General features: G+C 46.7%; 1 protein-coding gene across 1 annotated transcript in view; it reads right to left on the bottom strand.

Annotated features, from left to right (window-relative positions):
* Positions 1-24,179, bottom strand: part of LOC138296752 (XK-related protein 6) — a 104,787-nt gene that overhangs the window by 16,365 nt on the left and 64,243 nt on the right. The window contains exon 2 of the mRNA XM_069236163.1: positions 20,263-20,278. Within this exon, the coding sequence (XP_069092264.1) occupies positions 20,263-20,278 (16 nt within the window). The remainder of the gene's footprint in view (positions 1-20,262; positions 20,279-24,179) is intronic.

Here is a 24,179-nt window from a genome sequence, read left to right as displayed (position 1 = left end):
GAAGACCGACGAGGTACCGCCGTGCTGAAGACCGCCAGTGCAGGCGGTTTTCTGCACAGCGTATTATGACTGCTGGCAGCCTTCCGCCCTTTTCCGGACGGAGAGCCACCAGCAGCAATACTAGCGGTCAGCGGAAAAGTGGAGGCTGCTCCACCCCCACCGCCACATCATCAGAACACCGCCCACCGAATCACAACCCATGATTCGGTGTGGTGGTGTTTTGGTGACGGGGAGCTTGAGGCCAAGCAGACCCCATGGATCCCGTTCCCTCCCGGAGGATCACCGGACCAGGTAAGGTGATCGTCCGTTAGGGGAGCGGGGTGGGGGGATGTTGTGTGCGTGCATGGGGGTGTGTGTGTGAGTGTGTACAGGGGGGTGTGAGTGTATGTATGCATGCGGGGGGTGTGTTGTGTGTATGGGAAATGTGTGCGCATATGTATGTGTGTATGTCTGTGTGTATGTGTGCGTGTATGTCAGCGTGTTTGTGTAGTTGGTGTATGAGTGTACGTGTAGGGGGATGGGGGAGTGTATGTCAATGTGGGGGAGGTGGGTCCTGCCACCTTTGGGGGGTGGTATGGGGGTCGTGGGTGTGGGGGGGACTCTGGGGAGGGGGAGTGGGGTGGGGGAGACCTCTAACAGTGCCAGGGAACGAATTCCCTGGCACTGATAGTGCCTACGGCCATGGATTTCGTGGCGGTACAGAACCCCACAAAATCCATGGCGGTATGCAGGGTTCTGATACCGCCGGCGGTCTGGTGACGCCCGCCAGGCTGGAGACTGAAGTGTCCAGCCCAGCGGTCGTCACCACCCTGGCGGTTGGAGTGGAGAAGTGGCAGTCATCCATGGCGGTAACCGCCATGGACATTATTCCATTTTTTGGGCCCCCGGTCTGTTGGCAGTATTACCTCCACTTCTCCACCGACCGCCAGGGTCGTAATGAGGGCCATTATGTACATATCAGATAAACCACTGTGCACCTTGTCTAGCATGGAAAGGCCAAGTGGTACATTTGAAAGACCAAAAGTCAGACCCAACCTTTACCCCAATCTAAGGTTTTTTTGTGAAATTCTTGCTATTTTGTTTTCCCATATTAGTCTGACATTCAATTGTCTAAAAAATGAGAGAAACTTTTAGTGGTGGCATACTAGTTGGGAAATTGATTAGTGGGGTTATCATCATTTTGATGATCTCCAGTCTACACCACCAAGTAATAGATTTTGGTGACCACTGTGAGAGTATCTCTTTTACTTTCAATATAGTTCTGCTTTCATTAAGTGTCAAGGTACCTTTGATATCTCTTACGAACCAAACATCCAAAATATTTTAATGCTTTATTTAGCCATTTAAACCTGTATCTAGAATGACTGAAGGAAATCAATAAAGCTTAAGTGGAAAGTGTTAAGGGAGTAGCCAGAAACATTAGCTTAGTCAGCTATCGTCTCTAAGATGTCGGGTAGTGCACTATCTGCCTCTTCCATATAAATCAGCACATCTTCGGAATAGGTGGCTACCTTCTGTGATCCAGAATCAAAGGGGATTCCTTCAATGGCATTATTAGATCTTAATGATTCAAGAAGAGGCTCAACAGACAGTAAATATAAGACAGGTGAAAGGGGGGCAATCCTGTCAAGTACCTTGTTAAAAATTCAAGGTATTTGAGAGAGAGCCATTTACTCTCACCAATGCTTGAAGATTAAAGAGCTAGTGCCATTCTAATGCAGGCCTTGAAGAATAAATCAGAAATATTTTACTGGACCTGCAGCTCCTGTGACTTAAATAATCTACTCAACCTAACTGTAATGCACTTGATCCATAAACTTGCCCCAAATTGTGTGATCCTAGGCAAATCTTTTATTTCACCAAGTCACCTTTATGTTCATTATCACATACAAGTGCACCTTCAAAAATATGTGAGTTCAGCATGTCTGCTGTACAAAACTTTTATGTTTGATTTAAGAGACTAAGGGGGTCATTCTGACCCTGGCGGCCGGTGGCCGCCAGGGCCACCGACCACGGGAGCACCGCCAACAGGCTGGCGGTGCTCCCACGAGCATTCTGACCGCGGCGGTTCAGCCGCGGTCAGAAGCGGCAAGTCGGCGGGCTCCCGCCGACTTACCGCTGCTCGGGGGAATCCTTCATGGCGGCGGAGCGCGCTCCGCCGCCATGAGGATTCTGACCCCCCCTACCGCCATCCTGTTCATGGCGGGAAAGCCGCCATGAACAGGATGGCGGTAGGGGGGGTCGCGGGGCCCCTGGGGGCCCCTGCCATGCCCATGCCAATGGCATGGGCACGGCAGGGGCCCCCGTAAGAGGGCCCCGCAAAGTATTTCAGTGTCTGCCTTGCAGACACTGAAATACGCGACGGGTGCCACTGCACCCGTCGCACCTTCCCACTCCGCCGGCTCGATTACGAGCCGGCATCCTCGTGGGAAGGGAGTTTTTCCCTGGGCTGGCGGGCGGTCTTTTGGAGACCGCCCGCCAGCCCAGGGAAAAACTCATAATACCCTCCGCGGTCTTCTGACCGCGGAGCGGTATAATGGGGGCGGAATTCTGGCGGGCGGCCTCCGCCGCCCGCCAGAATCAGAATCACCCCCTAAGCTTTTGCTCCATGTATAATGGAAGTTAGGGTACACATGCCACCTCACTTGCCTCTTAGATCACTAATAGCATTGTCATCAGGATGGGGTAGGAATATTTGTGAGTAGTTATATAAAAACTCTCACTTTTAATAAATATATTTATTTCTCAAGCTTCATGTCATAGTGCACTTTCATTTACAGAGAGATATTTTCTAGCAAAATGTCCACAAACCTTCCCACTCACATGTAGTTTTACTGATACTATATTGTGTACAAACAATATTGTGAAGAAATCAGGTTTCAGCAATTGTTTATCATTTGCAAATTACCAAGTATTCTGATTTGCTTTGATCATATTAAAATCTGTGTTTCCATCTCACGTTGGAGTTACAAACAAAAGTGCTTTCCTAACTATGGAAATGTATTTTAAAATTCCCAGGCACTAGTCTCCTGGATGAAATAAGCAACAATTCATAAACTCATTTGACCTCTGTCTTTGAACATACACCAGAGTGATGAAAACAAGATTTAATTGCATTTTTATTGCTCATTCACATTTTAAATGAAAAGAATAGCCTGAGCTCCTACATTAGACTAGGCCAGTAGGCCCTAAAAATAGCTAACCCTAATAAATTGTCACTCGCCATAACAAGTGGGTGAGTAGATTTCTCGAGGCCTGCAATGAACGCATCTCCCAGGTCAAATCTATGTAGAGTGCCTCTGAGAAAGGTCCATGAAAGTGTATCAAAGGCCTTTTCTGTGCCTAAGATATAGCTGCGGATGGACAGTTGAGTGTTTTTGCTCTATCAAGGGTGTGACAAAAGGATTGTATGTTATTGCATGCTAATCTTTCTTTAAGAAAGGCAGTTTGAGACGGTTGAATTAATAGTTTGAGAACTTTTTTCAATCGGAGTGCAAGCACTTTGGTGTATATTTTACAAACAATATTTATGAGTGAACCTGGAGTGAACCTGGACGATAATTCTTAATTTCTATGGGATACTTACCTTCATTTGATATTATGACTATTTTCACCCTGGAAGCAGAGCCATGAACACTTCCACTTTTTGTGAAATGTGCAGAGATTGTCCAATGAAGTTAAAAGAAATGAGGTTTACATCTTGTAAAATTTGCTTGTAAAAGCTTCTGGGCTGTTTTATTTTGGGTGTGAAAGTTTATCTAGGAAGTCTTTGCAGCTTTTAATGTCAATGACTTTATTGGACTGAAAAGGTTTTTGAAAGCTTCTAGAATTTCTTTAGTGGAGGTAAGCTTTAAGCCAGTGTGGTTCCTTATAGAGCAGTGGTTCCCAAACTTTTTCGACCCGCGGCTCCCTTCACCTATATTTGCCATTGCCCGCGGCTCCTCATTAAGTTACTTTTTATTTTCGGGTGGGCGATGTAAGCCCAGCCTCTGGAGTACTTTAATTATATCAACGAGCATAACATGGATGTTTTGTATGTTCCCTCCTCCCTGCTAGACCACATCTCCACCAATTCAACCTCTCATTCTTAAACGTCTAAAAAATGTAGCCACATCTCCCCCCTGTGTCACACTTGCTGTCCTCCATGCACGTATTTTCTTCTCTGTTTACATCATTACATTGCCTTGACCACACACACATCTCACACCTCACCTTTGGTGCACACATTCTGCCTTCAATCTGGACACTTTCTTCTCTAAAATTACTTAACAGTAGTTGATCATTCACCAGTGCTTAATTTGTGCTTGTTGTTTCCGGTGCTAAGCAAGGAAGAGAAAAACTAAATAGTGTCACAATGGGAGAAAACAGAAAGCTGCAATAGTGAGCTGAAGGGGCAGGGAGTGGCTTCAAAATCATTGAAGAGGCCTGGGATGGCTTCAGTATTACACTGCCTCAGTATTCCATTTTCGCACATTTAATTGCAGCAGCCACATGTTTAAAAGGAGGACTTTGGGCACCGGCACGTTTTTATTTACAAATTAAGCACTGCCGTTCACACTCCCACTCTGCAGTTTCTTGAAAATGTAGGAGGCACAGCTGCCTTAAATTATTTCAAAGGCTTCAGCTTTTGATAACTGTGCTTTCCAAGTTCCACTTGGTCTGTACCTCCCATAGCCGTTTTTCTGGCATCCCAACGAAAATTGCCTTCCCCTGGCAGTAAGACTAAGTAAGTAATCTGATCTGGGCATGCAAGTGAGGGAGGACTGTGGTCCTATAATTTATTTTTAACAATTTACATTTAGTAAACACAAATGGGTAAAAAAGGAAGGGTGTGCTTAATAATAAGAAAAGGGTGGAAGGTTAATCTTTCACAAAGCAGAAATGCTGCAATTTTCCCCTGGACTTGTCATCAACAAGGAACAAATAATTCTAATAATGTCTTCTAACCTAAATAAACAAACTCAACTTCTGTGTGTGTGCTGAATCAAGCTGTTAGCAGTTTTCTCCTGTCTGGAAACTACACAGGGGCCTCGTGCTCGCCCCTGGGAAATATCCATCTGTTTTAACCTGTTCTGTGCCTTGGACGAGATGATCTCGTCCAAGGCTACAGTTCCCCTGTGCCTTGGACGAGATCATCTCGTCCATGGCACAGGGGAACTTGGGGGCGCGCTAGCGCGCCCCCCGTGCACCCCCCTTCCTCCCCCAGGCGGGGATGGAAGGGGAAGACCTTCCCCTTCCACCCCCGCCCCCCCCCACGGCAATCCGATGACGTCAGCGCGCGCTCAGCGCGCTGACGTCATCGAGTGTTGCCGGCGCGCTGGAAGCCATTTGCTTCCAGCGCGTCTTCGGAGCAGGAGCTCTAAGGTGAGTCCTCTCCGTTTTTGGGGGGCGGGGGGTTTGAGAAAACAGACATGGGGGGAAAGGAAAGGGTTTTTCCTTTCCCCCTGTGTCTGTTTTCTCAAGATTCCTGCTCCACGATCGCGGGCAGGGCCCGCGATCGTGGAGCAGGAATCTCCACTAGCCACCAGGGATTTTCTGTTTGACTAAATTTGGGGGCGACCCCTTGGGCAAGGGTCGCCCCCCCCGGGGGCAATTTTTATTTGGATTTCGCCCCCCCCCTGGGGGCAGATCGGCCGTTTTTTCGGCGGATCTGCTCCCAGGGGGGGGGCGAAAACCACTAGACACCAGGGATGTATTGTTTTATGTTTGTTTTTGGGGGCGACCCCTTGGGCAAGGGTCGCCCCCCCCGGGGGCAATTTTTATTTGTATTTCGCCCCCCCCTGGGGGCAGATCGGCCGTTTTTTCGGCGGATCTGCCCCCAGGGGGGGGCGAAAACCACTAGACACCAGGGATATCGTTTTTTGTGTGTGTTTTTGGGGGCGACCCCTTGGGCAAGGGTCGCCCCCCCCCCCGGGGGCAATTTTTATTTGTATTTCGCCCCCCCCTGGGGGCAGATTCGCCGATTTTTCGGCGGATCTGCCCCCAGGGGGGGGGCGAAAACCACTAGACACCAGGGATATATTTTTTTATGTTTGTTTTTGGGGGCGACCCCTTGGGCAAGGGTCGCCCCCCCCCCCCCGGGGCAATTTTTATTTGTATTTCGCCCCCCCCTGGGGGCAGATCGGCCGTTTTTTCGGCGGATCTGCCCCCAGGGGGGGGCGAAAACCACTAGACACCAGGGATATCGTTTTTTGTGTGTGTTTTTGGGGGCGACCCCTTGGGGAAGGGTCGCCCCCTGAAAGGGGGCACAGAGGTGTTGCCCATTTCTGCCCCCCTTGGGGTCCGATTGGCCAATTCTTTTACGCCCATCTACCCCGAGGGGGGCAGGATCCACTTAGGTACCAGGGACAACTTCTAAGTTCTTGGTGGTGGGGTGTTTGTCAACTGGCAAAGTATTTGTATTTGTGATTATAACAATTTATTTCTTCTTTTTCTTCTAGTTCAACGCTTTTGCTTCCTTTGCTGTGGATCTTTGAGGTTTTGGCAGTAGTTGTCCAGTGGTTTGCATAGTTGCATGTTTTAGGTAAGTGAACGCAATTTACTCCAAAGGAGTATTGTTGACATGTTTGTAGGTGGTGTACTAAATGCAGTATTGTGTGTTTGACATTGTCCTTAGATTTGAGCACAGTGGTGTTTGTGTTGTCATATGTCTAAATTGCTTTTTTCTTTTTTCTTTTTAGTGGGATATCATTGGTGATTGCAGAGTAGTTGCTTGGTGAGTAGCTATTTCAGGCAACTGTGTGGTATAGTTTTTTGTAGTACATAACTCTTTGTGATAAAGCTACACTTTGTTCATTACTTATTTTAGTGCTAGTTGTTGTTGGCAATCCATTTGTTGTTAGGATCATGGCTAGCCGCAAAGTGACCGCTCAGCAGGTTGTTCGCATGCTCTTTGAGTCGTCTTCAGACCATGATTACGACACTGACTCTGCATCTGAGGCAGAGGAGGAAGCAGGAGATTCTGGAAGTGAGTTTTCTGTCCAAGAGCATTCTTCTGATGAGGAAGCTACTCTCAGTGCAGATGAAGGGCCTGTGTTAGAGGAGGACATTGATGTGCCAAGAGTGCAGCAGCCTGGGGCTGCAGGGTTTCCCATTGGAAGACCTGACACCTGGATTGCCCCAAACATGGAGCAGCCACAGTTACCTGCATTTACTGGTCTCCCAGGGTGTAGAGTTAATACGGAAAACTTTCTGCCTGTCCAATTCTTTCACTTGTTTATGGACGATGTATTTTTGGAAGAGATTGTGGAGCAGACAAATGTGTATGCAGAGCAATATTTGCGGGACAACGCTGCCAGACTTAAGCCTCAGTCTAGAGCTACTCATTGGGTTCCCACATATCTGGAAGAGATGAAAAGGTTTTTAGGTTTGACTTTTTTGATGGGGTTGATCAGGAAGCCGTCACTGGCTTCTTATTGGTCTACTAGTCCCTTGATGGCAACTGCTATATTTCCTGCAACTATGACACGTAATCGGTATTTGCTTCTTCTTCGTATGCTGCATTTTGTAGACAATGCTTTAGCCTTGCCACGAGATCACCCTGATTGTGACCGCCTTTTTAAGATTAGGCCTGTCCTTGATCATTTTGTGGATCGGTTTTCAGAGGTCTATGTTCCAGGCAAAGAGATAAGTGTGGACGAGTCTTTGGTCCTTTTCAAGGGGCGTTTAGTTTTTAAGCAGTACATCCCTAGTAAGAGGGCACGGTATGGGATTAAATTGTATCTGCTGTCAGAAAGCAGTACAGGATATGTTTATAATTTCCGGGTCTACACTGGTAGGGATTCCAGTATTGACCCTCCTGGTTGTCCGGCCACTTTTGGAGTTAGCGGAAAAATTGTGTGGGAACTTGCTAGACGGCTGTTTAACAAAGGTCACCATTTGTACGTAGATAATTTCTACACTGGAGTGCAGTTGTTCAAGGAGTTGTTTAGGGTGGACACTGTTGCTTGTGGCACAATCCGTTCTAACCGCAAAGGCTATCCAAGGGAGCTTGTCTGTAAAAAACTTGAGAGGGGACAGTGCAGTGCCTTGCGGAATAATGAGCTGTTAGCTATGAAATTTTCAGACAGGAGGGATGTGTACATGCTATCGACCATCCACGATGAGAGTACTTCCCCTGTGGCTGTTTGGGGTCAGGTTGCGGAAGTGCGCAAACCTGCGTGCATTTTGGACTACAATAGGCACATGGGTGGTGTTGATAGAGTAGATCAGAGGTTGGAACCTTACACTGCTCTTCGTAAGTTGTATGTGTGGTATAAAAAGTTGGCCCTACATTTATTTCATTTGGCAACTTTTAATGCCTTTATTGTATACAAGGATTGTTCACCTGAGTCAAGGATGACTTTTGTTAAATTTCAGGAGTCGGTGATAGAAAGCCTTATTGTGGTGGAACCGGCAAGAGTTCCTAGAGTAGAAGTGGTGGAGGATGTGGCTAGATTGAAAGATCGGCACTTTCCAGATCACATTCCTCCCACTCCCAAAAAAGACATGCCCACAAAGAAATGTAGAGTATGTGCCCGGAGATCAATCCGGAGGGAGAGCCGGATGTACTGCCCCGAATGCCCTTCAAAGCCTGGGCTGTGTGTGCCCAGCTGTTTTAGAAGTTACCACACAAGGAAAAACTTTTGGGAAATACCGTGAGCGTAAGCTGTCTGTTTTATATTTTCATATGTTTCACGGTTGGCATCTGTCGTGTATTTAGTTTGAGGTTTTGTGTTTGTAGTTTAGTGCCTATTTTATAATTAGTAGTTTATTTGTTGTTTATAAATTAAAAAAAGTGATTGCGGTGTGCGTGGGGTGGCGCTTGGCTGGCGGTGTGCGTGGGGTGGCGCTTGGCTGGCGGTGTGCGTGGGGTGGCGCTTGGCTGGCGGTGCCAGCCAAACGGCAGTCCACACTCCCATCAGCTGGTGTGATTCTTGTATCAGGCATGTGGGCGTATGTAAGTGATGGGCCCTTGAGTGGCGCGGTCTGTCGATGTGAGTGTTGTAATGTGCTGGGCCCGTGGCTGGCGGTGTGAATGGTCTTGTGCGTGTCATGTATGAAAGGTGTGTGAATGGACTGTAAAGCGGTTGGTGCCTTGTCGCGGCTTTACAGCTCACGAGCTGTGAGTCATTGGTTCACTTTTTTGCCTTTCAGTTATTAGCAGTGCATTTCATTTTTGTGAAATCTCTTGTTAATAAAATTTGATCCACTGAACCATCACTCACCCTCGTGCCAAATCCAACCAGTATGTGTTGTAAAAAATGACAAAACCTGCTCCGCTGTAATCAGGCGTCGCAGCACACCTGTGACACGCTAGGTGCCTCGGGTGGGACCCCGATGATGAAGCATGCCACCAACTTGGTTGGTGGGTGAGGGGTCTTCTTCACATAACCTAAGTGTGTTTCTTTTCACTATTTTAGTGTTTGGCACATCACGGACGTATGTGCACACATCAAAATGATATATTGCAAAAATACCTCTCCCTTCTATCTCTTCAGGTTTTGGGCCTTATTCTGTTGCAGGCACCTGGCCCACCCACACAAGTGAGGTATCATTTTTATCGGGAGACTTGGGGGAATGGTGGGTGGAAGGAAATTTGTGGCTCCTCTCAGATTCCAGAACTTTCTGCCACAGAAATGAGAGGAAAAAGTGTTTTTTTGGCCAAATTTTGAGGTTTGCAAAGGATTCTGGGTAACAAAACCTGGTCCGAGCCCCGCAAGTCACCCCTCCTTGGATTCCCCAAGGTCTCTAGTTTTCAGAAATGCACAGGTTTGGTAGGTTTCCCTAGGTGCCGGCTGAGCTACAGGCCAAAATCCACAGGTAGGCACTGTTTTCTTCAAAAATTTTGGTTGTGTCCACGTTGCGCTTTGGGGCGTTTCCTGTCGCGGGCGCTAGGCCTACCCACGCAAGTGAGGTATCATTTTTATCGGGAGACGTGGGGGAACGCTGGGTGGAAGGAAATTTGTGGCTCCTCTCAGATTCCAGAACTTTCTGCCACAGAAATGTGAGGAACATGTGTTTTTTTAGCCAATTTTTGAGGTTTGCAAAGGATTCTGGGTAACAGAACCAGGTCCGAGCCCCGCCAGTCACCCCTCCTTGGATTCCCCTAGGTCTCTAGTTTTCAGAAATGTACAGGTTTGGTAGGTTTCCCTAGGTGGCGGCTGAGCTAGAGGCCAAAATCTACAGGTAGTCACTTTGCTAAAAACAGCTCTGTTTTCTGTGATATGTCCACGTTGTGTTTTGGGGCATATCCTGTCGCGGGCGCTAGGCCTACCCAGGCAAGTGAGGTATCATTTTTATCGGGAGACGTGGGGGAACGCTGGGTGGAAGGAAATTTGTGGCTCCTCTCAGATTCCAGAACTTTCTGCCACAGAAATGTGAGGAACATGTGTTTTTTTAGCCAATTTTTTAGGTTTGCAAAGGATTCTGGGTAACAGAACCAGGTCCGAGCCCCGCCAGTCACCCCTCCTTGGATTCCCCTAGGTCTCTAGTTTTCAGAAATGTACAGGTTTGGTAGGTTTCCCTAGGTGGCGGCTGAGCTAGAGGCCAAAATCTACAGGTAGTCACTTTGCTAAAAACAGCTCTGTTTTCTGTGATATGTCCACGTTGTGTTTTGGGGCATATCTTGTCGCGGGCGCTAGGCCTACCCACGCAAGTGAGGTATCATTTTTATCGGGAACGTGGGGGAACGCTGGGTGGAAGGAAATTTGTGGCTCCTCTCAGATTCCAGAACTTTCTGCAACAGAAATGTGAGGAACATGTGTTTTTTTAGCCAATTTTTTAGGTTTGCAAAGGATTCTGGGTAACAGAACCAGGTCCGAGCCCCGCCAGTCACCCCACCTTGGATTCCCCATGGTCTCTAGTTTTCAGAAATGTACAGGTTTGGTAGGTTTCCCTAGGTGGCGGCTGAGCTAGAGGCCAAAATCTACAGGTAGTCACTTTGCTAAAAACAGCTCTGTTTTCTGTGATATGTCCACGTTGTGTTTTGGGGCATATCCTGTCGCGGGCGCTAGGCCTACCCACGCAAGTGAGGTATCATTTTTATCGGGAGACGTGGGGGAACGCTGGGTGGAAGGAAATTTGTGGCTCCTCTCAGATTCCAGAACTTTCTGCCACAGAAATGTGAGGAACATGTGTTTTTTTAGCCAATTTTTTAGGTTTGCAAAGGATTCTGGGTAACAGAACCAGGTCCGAGCCCCGCCAGTCACCCCTCCTTGGATTCCCCTAGGTCTCTAGTTTTCAGAAATGTACAGGTTTGGTAGGTTTCCCTAGGTGGCGGCTGAGCTAGAGGCCAAAATCTACAGGTAGTCACTTTGCTAAAAACAGCTCTGTTTTCTGTGATATGTCCACGTTGTGTTTTGGGGCATATCTTGTCGCGGGCGCTAGGCCTACCCACGCAAGTGAGGTATCATTTTTATCGGGAGACGTGGGGGAACGCTGGGTGGAAGGAAATTTGTGGCTCCTCTCAGATTCCAGAACTTTCTGCAACAGAAATGTGAGGAACATGTGTTTTTTTAGCCAATTTTTTAGGTTTGCAAAGGATTCTGGGTAACAGAACCAGGTCCGAGCCCCGCCAGTCACCCCACCTTGGATTCCCCATGGTCTCTAGTTTTCAGAAATGTACAGGTTTGGTAGGTTTCCCTAGGTGGCGGCTGAGCTAGAGGCCAAAATCTACAGGTAGTCACTTTGCTAAAAACAGCTCTGTTTTCTGTGATATGTCCACGTTGTGTTTTGGGGCATATCCTGTCGCGGGCGCTAGGCCTACCCATGCAAGTGAGGTATCATTTTTATCGGGAGACGTGGGGGAACGCTGGGTGGAAGGAAATTTGTGGCTCCTCTCAGATTCCAGAACTTTCTGCCACAGAAATGTGAGGAACATGTGTTTTTTTAGCCAATTTTTGAGGTTTGCAAAGGATTCTGGGTAACAGAACCAGGTCCGAGCCCCGCCAGTCACCCCTCCTTGGATTCCCCTAGGTCTCTAGTTTTCAGAAATGTACAGGTTTGGTAGGTTTCCCTAGGTGGCGGCTGAGCTAGAGGCCAAAATCTACAGGTAGTCACTTTGCTAAAAACAGCTCTGTTTTCTGTGATATGTCCACGTTGTGTTTTGGGGCATATCCTGTCGCGGGCGCTAGGCCTACCCACGCAAGTGAGGTATCATTTTTATCGGGAGACGTGGGGGAACGCTGGGTGGAAGGAAATTTGTGGCTCCTCTCAGATTCCAGAACTTTCTGCCACAGAAATGTGAGGAACATGTGTTTTTTTAGCCAATTTTTTAGGTTTGCAAAGGATTCTGGGTAACAGAACCAGGTCCGAGCCCCGCCAGTCACCCCTCCTTGGATTCCCCTAGGTCTCTAGTTTTCAGAAATGTACAGGTTTGGTAGGTTTCCCTAGGTGGCGGCTGAGCTAGAGGCCAAAATCTACAGGTAGTCACTTTGCTAAAAACAGCTCTGTTTTCTGTGATATGTCCACGTTGTGTTTTGGGGCATATCTTGTCGCGGGCGCTAGGCCTACCCACGCAAGTGAGGTATCATTTTTATCGGGAGACGTGGGGGAACGCTGGGTGGAAGGAAATTTGTGGCTCCTCTCAGATTCCAGAACTTTCTGCAACAGAAATGTGAGGAACATGTGTTTTTTTAGCCAATTTTTTAGGTTTGCAAAGGATTCTGGGTAACAGAACCAGGTCCGAGCCCCGCCAGTCACCCCACCTTGGATTCCCCTAGGTCTCTAGTTTTCAGAAATGTACAGGTTTGGTAGGTTTCCCTAGGTGGCGGCTGAGCTAGAGGCCAAAATCTACAGGTAGTCACTTTGCTAAAAACAGCTCTGTTTTCTGTGATATGTCCACGTTGTGTTTTGGGGCATATCCTGTCGCGGGCGCTAGGCCTACCCACGCAAGTGAGGTATCATTTTTATCGGGAGACGTGGGGGAACGCTGGGTGGAAGGAAATTTGTGGCTCCTCTCAGATTCCAGAACTTTCTGCCACAGAAATGTGAGGAACATGTGTTTTTTTAGCCAATTTTTTAGGTTTGCAAAGGATTCTGGGTAACAGAACCAGGTCCGAGCCCCGCCAGTCACCCCTCCTTGGATTCCCCTAGGTCTCTAGTTTTCAGAAATGTACAGGTTTGGTAGGTTTCCCTAGGTGGCGGCTGAGCTAGAGGCCAAAATCTACAGGTAGTCACTTTGCTAAAAACAGCTCTGTTTTCTGTGATATGTCCACGTTGTGTTTTGGGGCATATCCTGTCGCGGGCGCTAGGCCTACCCACACAAGTGAGGTATCGTTTTTATCGGGAGACGTGGGGGAACGCTGGGTGGAAGGAAATTTGTGGCTCCTCTCAGATTCCAGAACTTTCTGCCACAGAAATGTGTGGAACATGTGTTTTTTTAGCTAAATTTTGAGGTTTGCAAAGGATTCTGGGTAACAGAACCTGGTCCGAGCCACACAAGTCACCCCTCCTTGGATTCCCCTAGGTCTCTAGTTTTCAGAAATGCACAGGTTTGGTAGGTTTCCCTAGGTGGCGGCTGAGCTAGAGGCCAAAATCTACAGGTAGTCACTTTGCTAAAAACAGCTCTGTTTTCTGTGATGTGTCCACGTTGTGTTTTGGGGCATATCCTGTCGCGGGCGCTAGGCCTACCCACACAAGTGAGGTACCATTTTTATCGGGAGACTTGGGGGAACATAGATTAGCAAAACAAGTACTCTTGCCCCTTGTCTTTCTCTACATTTTTTCCTTCCAAATATAGGAGTGTGTGTAAAAAAGACATCTATTTGAGAAATTCCCTGTAATTCACGTGCTACTATGGTCACCCCGGAATTCAGAGATGTGCAAATAACCACTGCTCCTCAACACCTTATCTTGTGCCCTTTTTGGAAATGCAAAGGTTTTCTTGATAGCAATTTTTTACTCCTTATATTTCAGCAAATGAATTGCTGTATACCCGGTATAGAATGAAAACGCACTGCAGGGTGCAGCTCATTTATTGGCTCTGGGTTCCTCGGGTTCTTGATGAACCTACAAACCCTATATATCCCCGCAACCAGAGGAGTCCAGCAGACGTAACGGTATATTGCTTTCGATAATCTGACATTGCAGGGAAAAGTTACAGAGTAAAACGTAGAGAAAAATTTATGTTTTTTTCACCTCAATTTCAATATTTTTCTTTTTCAGCTGTTATTTTCTGTAGGAAACCCTTGTAGGATCTACACAAATGACCCCTTGCTGAATTCAGAATTTTGTCTACTTTTCAGAAATGTTTAGGTTTCTGGGATCCAGCATTGGTTTCATGACCATTCCTGTCACTGACTGGAAGGAGGCTGAAAGCACAAAAAATTGCACAAATGGGGTATGCCCCAGTAAAATGCCACAATTGTGTTGAAAAATTGGGTTTTCTGATTCAAGTCTGCCTGTTCCTGAAAGCTGGGAAGCTGCTGAGTTTAGCACCACAAACCCTTTGTTGATGCCATTTTCAGGGGAAAAACCACAAGCCTCCTTCTGCAGCCACTTTTTCCAATTTTTTTGAAAAAAACGAAAATTTCACTGTATTTTGGCCAATTTCTTGGCCTCCTTCAGGGGAACCCACAAAGTCTGGGTACCTTTAGAATCCCTAGGATGTTGGAAAAAAAGGACGCAAATTTGGCTTGGTTAGCTTATGTGGACAAAAAGTTATGAGGGCCTAAGCGCGAACTGCCCCGAATAGGCAAAAAAAGGCCTGGCACAGGAGGGGGAAAAGGCCTGGCAGCGAAGGGGTTAAAAACAGAACATTAGTTATTAATAATACTATAATAATTACTATATCGGCGCTGCTTAGGAGAATTTCCTGCACATTCCTGTGATCTCCGGTCCTGCCGTGCCCTCTCTCTCACCTTAGATTAGAAATCCTGATAATAATAATTATAATTACCTGATTATTGTAAATTCAACAAGGAACACGTCCGATCCCACGGGAGCAATAACATTCCAGTGCTCTCTTCTGAATTTCCCACCGGCTGGCAATGACGAAGGCTTTTATTTAAGAACTAATCACGTTTGGTGAAACCATGCTGCAGAGGGCAAGACCTTGACAGGTGGGACTTATGTAACTCCCCCACATAAAATGCTAAAGAGTTACTCGGCCGCAAAATACTTTTAACTCGTCATAAACAGGTCATTTATAAACTGCACGCATAAATCTTTTTTAAAATGTTCATATCATGTTTCCAAAATGTGCGTGGCGCCCCTGGCAACTTTTAACGGCGCACCAGGGTGCCACGGCGCACAGTTTGGGAACCACTGTTATAGAGGGATGGCCATTTTATTTTTCACGAACTTTAAATAGCTTAATACTTGTCTACTTAGTTTTTCTCAATATTTTTTTGTTTTTCTCATCAAAACCCACTTATGAGGTTACTAGTTTTATTGAATTCATATTGCCTTTAGTGTGATTGAGTGTTAGCTCTAGATCTTGATGCCGTCTTTTTCCTGGCAGCCATCAACTTATTCATACAGACTTTGTTGACTTTAAGAGAGTCCCAAAAACGTTTGGGGGATGTAACATCTATGTTGTTTTAAGTTATATACTGATTGATATTTTCTTGTATAGCCTATCTTAATTGCTCATTTTCAGAAATTATATACTCTATTGTTTAAAAGGAGGTGAGGGAGCACCAAATTGTAGCTCTAGAGAGGTATATGCATGATCAGATACCATTATTGGTTCAATCTTAGGAGAAAAGGTTTGTTGAAGGAGACGATCTTCAACTAAACGATAATCGATCCTTGAATACGAGTTGGGGGTTGTGAGTAAAAAGTGTAGTCACTACTTGGATTATGAAACCTCCAGGGGTCTATCAGTTTGGATGATTTACAGAGATTCAGAAGTAATTAATGAGCTTTAGTGCCACTAAATGTCATGTTTGTCTAAATTCCCATTCATCAGAAGTTTGAAATCACCCCTAAGATTATGCAAATGTCATGTGGTAAATCCAACATCACTTTTTTTTAAGGAAGCCCAAAATGTCGTATCATCTTTGTTTTGTGCACAGATGCTAACAATACAAAATTCAGTGTCATTTTTCTTTGTCGAAATAATCAGCCATCTATCAAAATTATCTTGTTGGTGGATTGTAGTAGTGATATACATTTTTTTTAGAGATCAATACAATGACCCCAATTTGCTTTCCTTGAGTGGAGCTGCTAAAACAACCGTTGAACCATGTATATTAAAAGTTCACTGCAGCTCTAGGGCCAATCCTGGTCTCCTGTGGAAGAATGATGTTCCTTTGGAGCCTATGACAGTAATCAACGTTTTCCTTTTTACTGTGCAGTTAAGGCCCTTAGTATTCAATGAGAGCATTTTAAATGCTTGAGTAGTGTTAGTTGACATAAATCCTTGGTGAAATTACTATTATGGAAAATGTCACTTTCAGCTCTTTAGAGTGATCACAGAGATATATGATGTGAGGGTAATACACAAAGATAGGTAATGAGCTGTGGTCTGGAAGCAGTCCAGGCGAGAACAAGAGAAAACATGGAAGGGAAAGTAGAGAGAAATAGGGAAACGGAGACAAGAAAGCAAAACTAAAATAAATACAAAAACTAATAGACCAAAATAGTCCCAATCCACCAATTGAAAGCCCAGGGACTTTCCAACCCACTCTTTGCTAACAACGTGGAGGAAGCACCTCAGTGAGCCCCCTGAACAGTAGACATCATAAACTGCACTCAAATATCAATTTGTTGAAACAACTAAAGCATATACCAACGTCAAGCGATTGCATTGTATAGCAGCATCGAAATGGGCAAATCTCCCACATAAACCTGAAAAGGTAACCACAACTGATAGAAGAAAAAGACAGAGAAGTATATGAGTAGAGGTAAATAACGTTAGTAAATATTAGTGGAGCAACTTACTTACGTCATCATAAGAACACAATGGGTACCCGAGAAACAATAGAACAGGATGAATCAGGGGAAACATCCCATAAGCTAGAAAAAATCAGAAGCTGTATGTATGTCACAAAGAGTAACAGAACACAGGTCAGACCTCCATAAAACTCTGAGAGTGTGCTACAGAAATCAAGCCTCTTGTGATATAAAACAGATTACACTGCCAATACTTGCAACACTATACATAAGAATTGGCTTGGTAAAGGAGTCCGAAATCAATGGATGAGGGAACAGTATAGAGTTATCATTTACTGATCCATTGCTGAGTGCCATATTTCTGATTTAAGAAGGTAATTAGGATTAAATGAAGATTCTGGGCTTATCCTTAAAAATGATTTTAAATCGGAAGGGGTTGAGAGAAGTAATAGTTTCTTACTTGTAACTCCAGTACTCTCGTAGGGGTATTTCCATGATAGTCATAAGCGTAGAATAGTTCTGCCTGTCTGCGGAGACCCCGGAGCATATTTTCCAATATCTCTTCTTAAGTGTTGATGTTTGCCTTATTTCAGGAAGGCCTGCAAAGTCACTTAAGAATGTCAGTGTGCAGACTAAAGGAAAGGCTACAGTGTCTGAATTCTTCATCTTGTTTGCTTTAAAAAGGACATAGCTAAGGCATATGCATTCAAATGCATGAATAAGTTGAACATTTAGCAGAAAACAACCTCCACAAACCTTTTTGTAATGCAAAATAATGATGAAGTAGTACAGGGCAGTGTAGCCAATAGGCTGCCATCCATTATCAATGAAGAAAAAGGAGACTGTGGCCCTCATTATGATGACGGCGGGATTCCCTGCCGTCCACCGCACTGACGGTTGACGGAGGACTGCCAGCGAGGCGAAGTCCCCGCCGGCACTACAATGATGTTCACGCTGGGCCGGTGGGCGGAAACAGTCGGCCCAGCGGGAAACAGGGCCTTTACAGTGACACCGGCTCCAAATGGAGACGGCACCAATGTGGCTGTGCGGCGGGTGCAGCAGCACCCGTCGCACATTTCACTGCCCGTAATTAAGGCAGTGAAATGCATGACGGGGCTGTACATGGGGGCCCATGTACTGCCTATGCCAAGTGCGTGGGCAGTGCAGGGGTCTCCAGGGGGCCTGGACTCTTCCAAAATGGCAGCTTTTCACTGGCGGTATAAACCGCCAGGGAAAGGTTGGCGGAATGGGACTCATAATTCACAGGGCAGCGTTGCTTGCAGCGCTGCCCTGTCAGATCTGAAACGACGCCACCGCCAGGCTCCCTGGTGGCGGGGGCCTAGCGGTGGCAGCGATTCTACTGTGGTGTTTTCGCCACGGTCATGATAGGGTGAGCGGACCGCCACTCATGTGGCGGTCTGCCCACCACCGTGAGTCTGGCAGTCCATGGACCGCCAGATTCATAATGAGGGCCTGTGTCTTTAAGAACAGCTGGTCCTCCAGTATCCCATCATGCCTAGAGAGAGGCAGTTACCTTAGTTCTTTTTGTAGGCAGTTCTAGCTGAGATAATGATATACCTGAAATATTATTTTGTCCACTCCATCAGGGAGGAGAGAGGGTTGCTTGTGACTATCATGGAAATACCCCTACGAGAGAACTGGAGTTACAAGTAAGAAACTATTCCTTCACTTGTAAGGGATTTCCATGTACAGTCATAAGCATGGAATAGAATAGCAAGCCTACCCCATAGACAGCAGAGGAGTAAAAAGAACAATAATGAAATGCGTTATCAAGCAAAGAGGTTTCTGAGAGAAGTCTGTCCCACTTGAGTATCTGTCCTGGTATCAGAGTCAAGACAGTAATGCTTAGAGAATGTGTGGATAAAGGTCCAGGTCGCAGCTGTGCAGATATCTGCTAAGGGACCATTCCTCATCAAGGCAGTCGTGGCAGCTAGGGTTTTATTAGCTAGTTTGAAGCAAAATAGAATACAGGAGACAATACACCTAGAGACTGATTGTTTGGAAGTGGCCAGACCGGTGGGAACAGGCTCATGATTAACAAACAATTGTTGAGATTTTCCAATAGATTTGGATTTATCTAAGTAGAATTTTAAAACTCTCTTTACATCCAGAGAGTGGAGAGCCCTGGAGTAGATGGGTTTTTAAATAAAGTTGGCAAGGACATCGGTTGGTTGACATTAAAGTCAGAGATAACCTTGGGCAGGAATTTAGGATGTGTATGCATCACTACGTTGGAGGAGTGGACTCCCGTGTAATGTTCGTGAGCACAGACAGCCTGAGTCTCGCTAACCCTACGTGTAGATGTAATTGCCACAAGGAAAGCAGTTTTCCAAGGGAGGTGTTGGAGAGATGCCTTGTGTATGGGCTCAAATGGATGTTGCATGAGGCGTGAAAGGACCACATTAACCTCCTATGGGGGAGAAAGGCACCTAACTGGAGGAAAAACCTTCTTTAACCCCTCTGGGGAATCTTTTTTGACTGATATCCTAAAGAAAGAGGTTTGAGAAGGACCTTTTCTGTATGAAGTCAGAGCTGCCAGATGGACTATAATAGAAGAGAATTGCAGGCCAGATTTAGTCAGGTGTAACAAATATGGTAGCCTGACATCCTCCTGGCAAGATGTAGGGTCTATCTTTTTGAAGGAACAACAGATGCAGAATCTCTTCAATTTGAAGGCATATGCAGCTCTGGTGGATGCCTCTTTTAGGCTCTCCATACAATCCTGTGGAAGATGTAAGTTCCTGTGCTGTACTGGCTCAGGAACCATGCTGCCAAACTCAAAGAGGAGAGGTTGGGGTGTCTTATCTGTCTTCCGAATTTCGTCAAGAGTTCTGGCCTGCATGGCAGCCTGAGATGTGGTTGGAGAGATCGGTGAAGGAGGTCCGAGAACCACCATTGCCTTGGCCACTCTGGTGCAATCAGGATCATTCTGGCTGACGTTGTTGAGAGTCTGATTAGGACTGTTGGAGTCAGGGGAATTGGTGGAAAGGCGTACAGAAATTTGTTGGACCAGTCTATCCACAGAATATTCCCCAACGATTCTAGGTGGTAAAACCTGACAGCAAAGCTGCAGCATTTTCTGTTTTGCACTGTGGTGAAGAGGTTGATATAAGGTGTGCCCTACAAACTAAAGATATCTTGAACAATGTCTTCGTTAAGTACCCACTTGTTGTTCTCATCTAGAACCCTGCTGAGGACATCCTGAATGCCTGGAAGGTGAGTTGCTACTATCTTCAAATTCCTGCAAGGAGCCAGTGCAAATAATCCGGGTCTATTGAGACAAGAATCTGGATTTCGTTCATTCCTGCTTGTTCAGGTAGTACATGGTGGTTGTATTGTCCGTCTGGACAAGCAGGATGACATTGCTGAACGACAGGAGAAACTCCTTGAGAGCTAGGTGCACTGCACAGGGCTTTATGAGATTGATGTGGTATGATGTCTCCGTCAGAGGCCACAGGCCTTGCATTTGTAGGTGATCTATATGAGCTCCCCATCTGAGGATAGAGGCATCAATCACGATGGGCTGCGATGGAGCCTGTAGACGAAATGGCATCCCTTGTAGGAGATTGGTTGGAGAGCACCACCCACTGAGGGATCTGATTGCATGGGTGGACAGAATGATCCTGTCTCCCCAGTTTCCTGACAGTCGATTCCATTGGTCTTCCAGGCACTCCTGGAGAGGCCGCATGTGGAGGAAAGCGTTGGGAATCAGAAAGATGCAGGAAGCCATGGAGCCAAGAAGTGAGGAGACTGTGGGCACTGTTGGGCGATGCATAGTTTTGAGTGCACAACAGTTCTGAAGAATAGATAAGTGCTGTTCCTCCAAAGGACACACTTTTGCCTGCAGCGTGTCTATGGTAGCTCCTAAGTAGTGCAACTTCTAGACTGGTGTTGTCATGGGCTTGAGAAAGTTGACATGAAGCCCATGACAATAAAGGAGATTGCATGTCCAAGTGCAGCTCGGCTTCTGGAAAGGTGGATGCCTTGATTAGCCATTCGTCCAGATATGGATAGAGAAAGATTTGGTGACTCTGAAGATCTGCTGCCACCACAGCCATGTTCTTGGAGAAAGTTCTGGGTGCTGACTTGAGACCAAATGGAAGGACAGGGTATTGGAAGTGTTGTTGTCCTACAACAAATCTCAGGAACTTCTGATGCTTTTTCGCAATGGGGATATGGAAGCGGGAATTGTGTAGGTCGACTGAGCAAAGCCAGTCCCTTTGGTGAATCTGGGGATATATTTGGTGTAAGGCAAGCATCCTGAACTTTTCCTTTCTGATCCATTTGTTGGCAAACTTTAGTTCTAGAATGGGTCTGTTGTTTGGGATGATGAAGTACCTTGAGTAAATGCCTTTTCCCCTCTGGTTGAGGGGAACAGGTTCTACTACCTTCTTTTCCAGTAAGATGGTAATGTCAGCCTTTAGAAGGTTGAGATGAGAAGTGGTTGACCTTGGCGGAATACTCGGTGGTGGGGTGGAAAATCTGAGACAATAGCCATTCTGCACAATGTTCAAGACTCAAGAGTCTGTTGTAATTTGTTGCCACAGTGCCAGGTAATTGGTGACACTTCCCCCCACCGGTGTGGGTAACAGACGTGGGGGAAGAACATTTTTAGGGTTTTGAGGCTGGCTGTTGTTGAGAACCCTGATTGGGCTGGTGTGCCGCCGTCCTCTTTGTTGTTTCTGCCAAGGCTGGTAGGATCTTTGGAATTGCTGTTGAGATCTTCCGGAGAGCCACTGAGGGGTTTGAACCCTCTGTGAAGTATAGCGACGCTGGAAAGGATGGAAGGATCTTCATTGCTCTTTGGATTTTTCAAAGCCTACTGCTTTCAATGTGTCTACTTCAGCGTTCATCCTTGCCATTTCATTGTTGGCATGAGAGCCAAACAGAATGGATCCTGAAAATGACAAGTTCTGAATGCTTTGCTGAGCACCTGGTCTCAGGGATGTTAGACGCAGCCAGGCATGCCTCCTTAAGGTTACCCCATGGCAGTATGCATGTGCTAAGAGCAAGGATGGGTCCGCCGCAACACTAATTTTCTGGCAAGAGACCATGGCACCTTCTTGGACGATATCCCCAAAATCCTCCTTCTGATCCCTCAGGAGGTGGTCCGCAAAATGGAGTAGGGCATCCCACAGGGCCCTATTGTATCTGCCCAAGAGGGCCGTTGCGCTTGCTGCCTTCATGTATGTTGCTGCCGAACTACAGACTTTGCGGCCTCTTGAATCCACCTTTCAACTTTGCCAGGAGAGGTAGCAAATGGAGATGTGGCATGAGATTTGCAGGCAGCCAGGATCATAACCGAATCACATGGAGGATCGGAACACAGAAACAAAGGGCCTGATTACGACCTTGGTGGAGGGGATTACTCTGACCCAAAAGTGATAGGTATCCCGTCCGCTGTTTTACAAGTTCCATAGGAAATAATGGAACTTGTAATATGGCGGGTGGGATATCCGTCACTTTTGGGACAGAGTATTTCCTCGGCCAAGGTCGTAATCGGGTCCGAAAGGTCTTGTTCCGGAGGACGATACTTTTTAGAAGCCTGGAAGGTGCAGACTTAGTTGTAGCTGACATAAAGAAGACTTCCATGGCAGGTTCCAAAAGACCCGGCACTAGAGGTAGCAAACGTCTTGAGGCTGTGCGGTGCTGGAGTGATTCGAATATGACTGAAGTGGATGAAGTTGGAACAGCCATAGGAATGTTTAGTGTTGCTGCACCTCGAACTAGAACTTCCTAAAAGGCAATGATATTGTCCACTGGTGAGGTACGAGGTTGAGGCAAGTCCGATGGAGTGGGTGAATAGCCTCTGGTGCACGATGCTGAATCTCTGTGGTAGCGTTGATAAGGACCTCTTCTTGATCTTTGTCGCGATCTGTGATGGGAGTGTCTAGACCTTGCTGATGATCAACCAGATGCATGATGGGAATGGTGACACAATCTTCAGTGCGGTCTGGGAGCTGGAGCGGTGGTAGGCACTTGCGGCACCGGAGAAGATGGCGGTACAGGTACCAGGAGAACTGGAGAAGCTGGCAGCACCAGAGGCAGATCTTGAGGTGGAGGCTGAGGAGGAGGCGTCGCAGCCGGTGAAGGAGAGGTGGTGGTGGGAGGCAGAGGAGGCGACGAAGGGAGGAGCACCATCGAAGAAGAAACATCTCTGGAATGCTACGAATCCGATGAAGAATAGATCCATCTTCGTTTTGTAGATTTCTGCCTCCTCAATGTCGAGGGACTCTTCGACATCGATCTCTCTGTTTAGGTATCTATATTGAGTGGGACCTTAATGTCAAGCTGTGACGTCGGCGCTTCTTTCGCTTCAACGGCAGGTCCAACAACATCGACATACTCCTCGACGTCATGCGCTGAGTAGCAGAAGTCCTCAACGTTGTGCAGCGTTTTGACATCGAGCAGCAACGTTTTTAGGACGTCGAGACAGTCTTTGGCGATGAACATGTTGGCTCCGTACTGCCTCTTGACATCGATCTCGTTGAAGACGACCGAGACCAAAAGGGTTTTCTTCCTGAAAAATACCTCTCAGACTTTCCACGTCCACTGGAGGCTGAGAGAAGAGCTCTGGTGGAAAACTGACCTTCTACTCGCTCATAGGTCCCACTGGCTTCTTGCTGGCATTGTCTCTCTGCTCTCCATTGAAGGTTAATCTTCTCCCTGTCACGCAGAGTACGCCTGGAAAATGACTTGCAGGTGTTACAGGTGGCAGGAAAGTGTGAAGATGGCAGGCAGAAGATTCACACATCATGAGAGACTGTTTTGGCCTTTTTTCTGCCACATCGTAGGCATTTGTCAAACAAAGAAGGCATTTTTTCAGGGAAAATTCCTTAATTCCTGCCAGAAGAAGGCACAAATCAAGAAGGAAAGTCAAAAGACTGATTCTGAGTCCCATTCCGCCAGCCTTTTCCTTGGCGAGTTATACCGTCAAAGAAAGGATGCCGGATTAGGTGACTCTGGGCCCCACCGGTGACCCCTGCACTGCCCATTTACTTGGCATGGGCAGTGCAGGGGGCCCCATGCACAGCCCCATCATGCATTTCACTGCCTGAATTACGGGCAGTGAAGAATAAGTTACTTACCTTCGGTAACACTTTTTCTGGTGGATACATTAACTACCTGTGGATTCCTCACTAAAAGAATTAGCCCCCCGCGCCAGCTTCGACGGAAATTTTCTTCTAGCTCTGCACGTCGACGATGACGTCACAATTACCCGACTCCACGCGACGCCGTATGACGTCATCCAGGCAATAAGAAGCCCTCGTCGACGTGCAGACGTCAGTTATCACCATTTTTTTTACGTGCCTTAGAGGCGAAAAGGTGAACATTGACCT

Source organism: Pleurodeles waltl, chromosome 5 (assembly GCF_031143425.1).
Source record: "Pleurodeles waltl isolate 20211129_DDA chromosome 5, aPleWal1.hap1.20221129, whole genome shotgun sequence".
NCBI lineage: Eukaryota > Metazoa > Chordata > Amphibia > Caudata > Salamandridae > Pleurodeles > Pleurodeles waltl.
The sequence above is the reverse complement of the archived record's forward strand: the minus strand, read 5'-3'. Positions and strand labels throughout refer to the sequence as shown.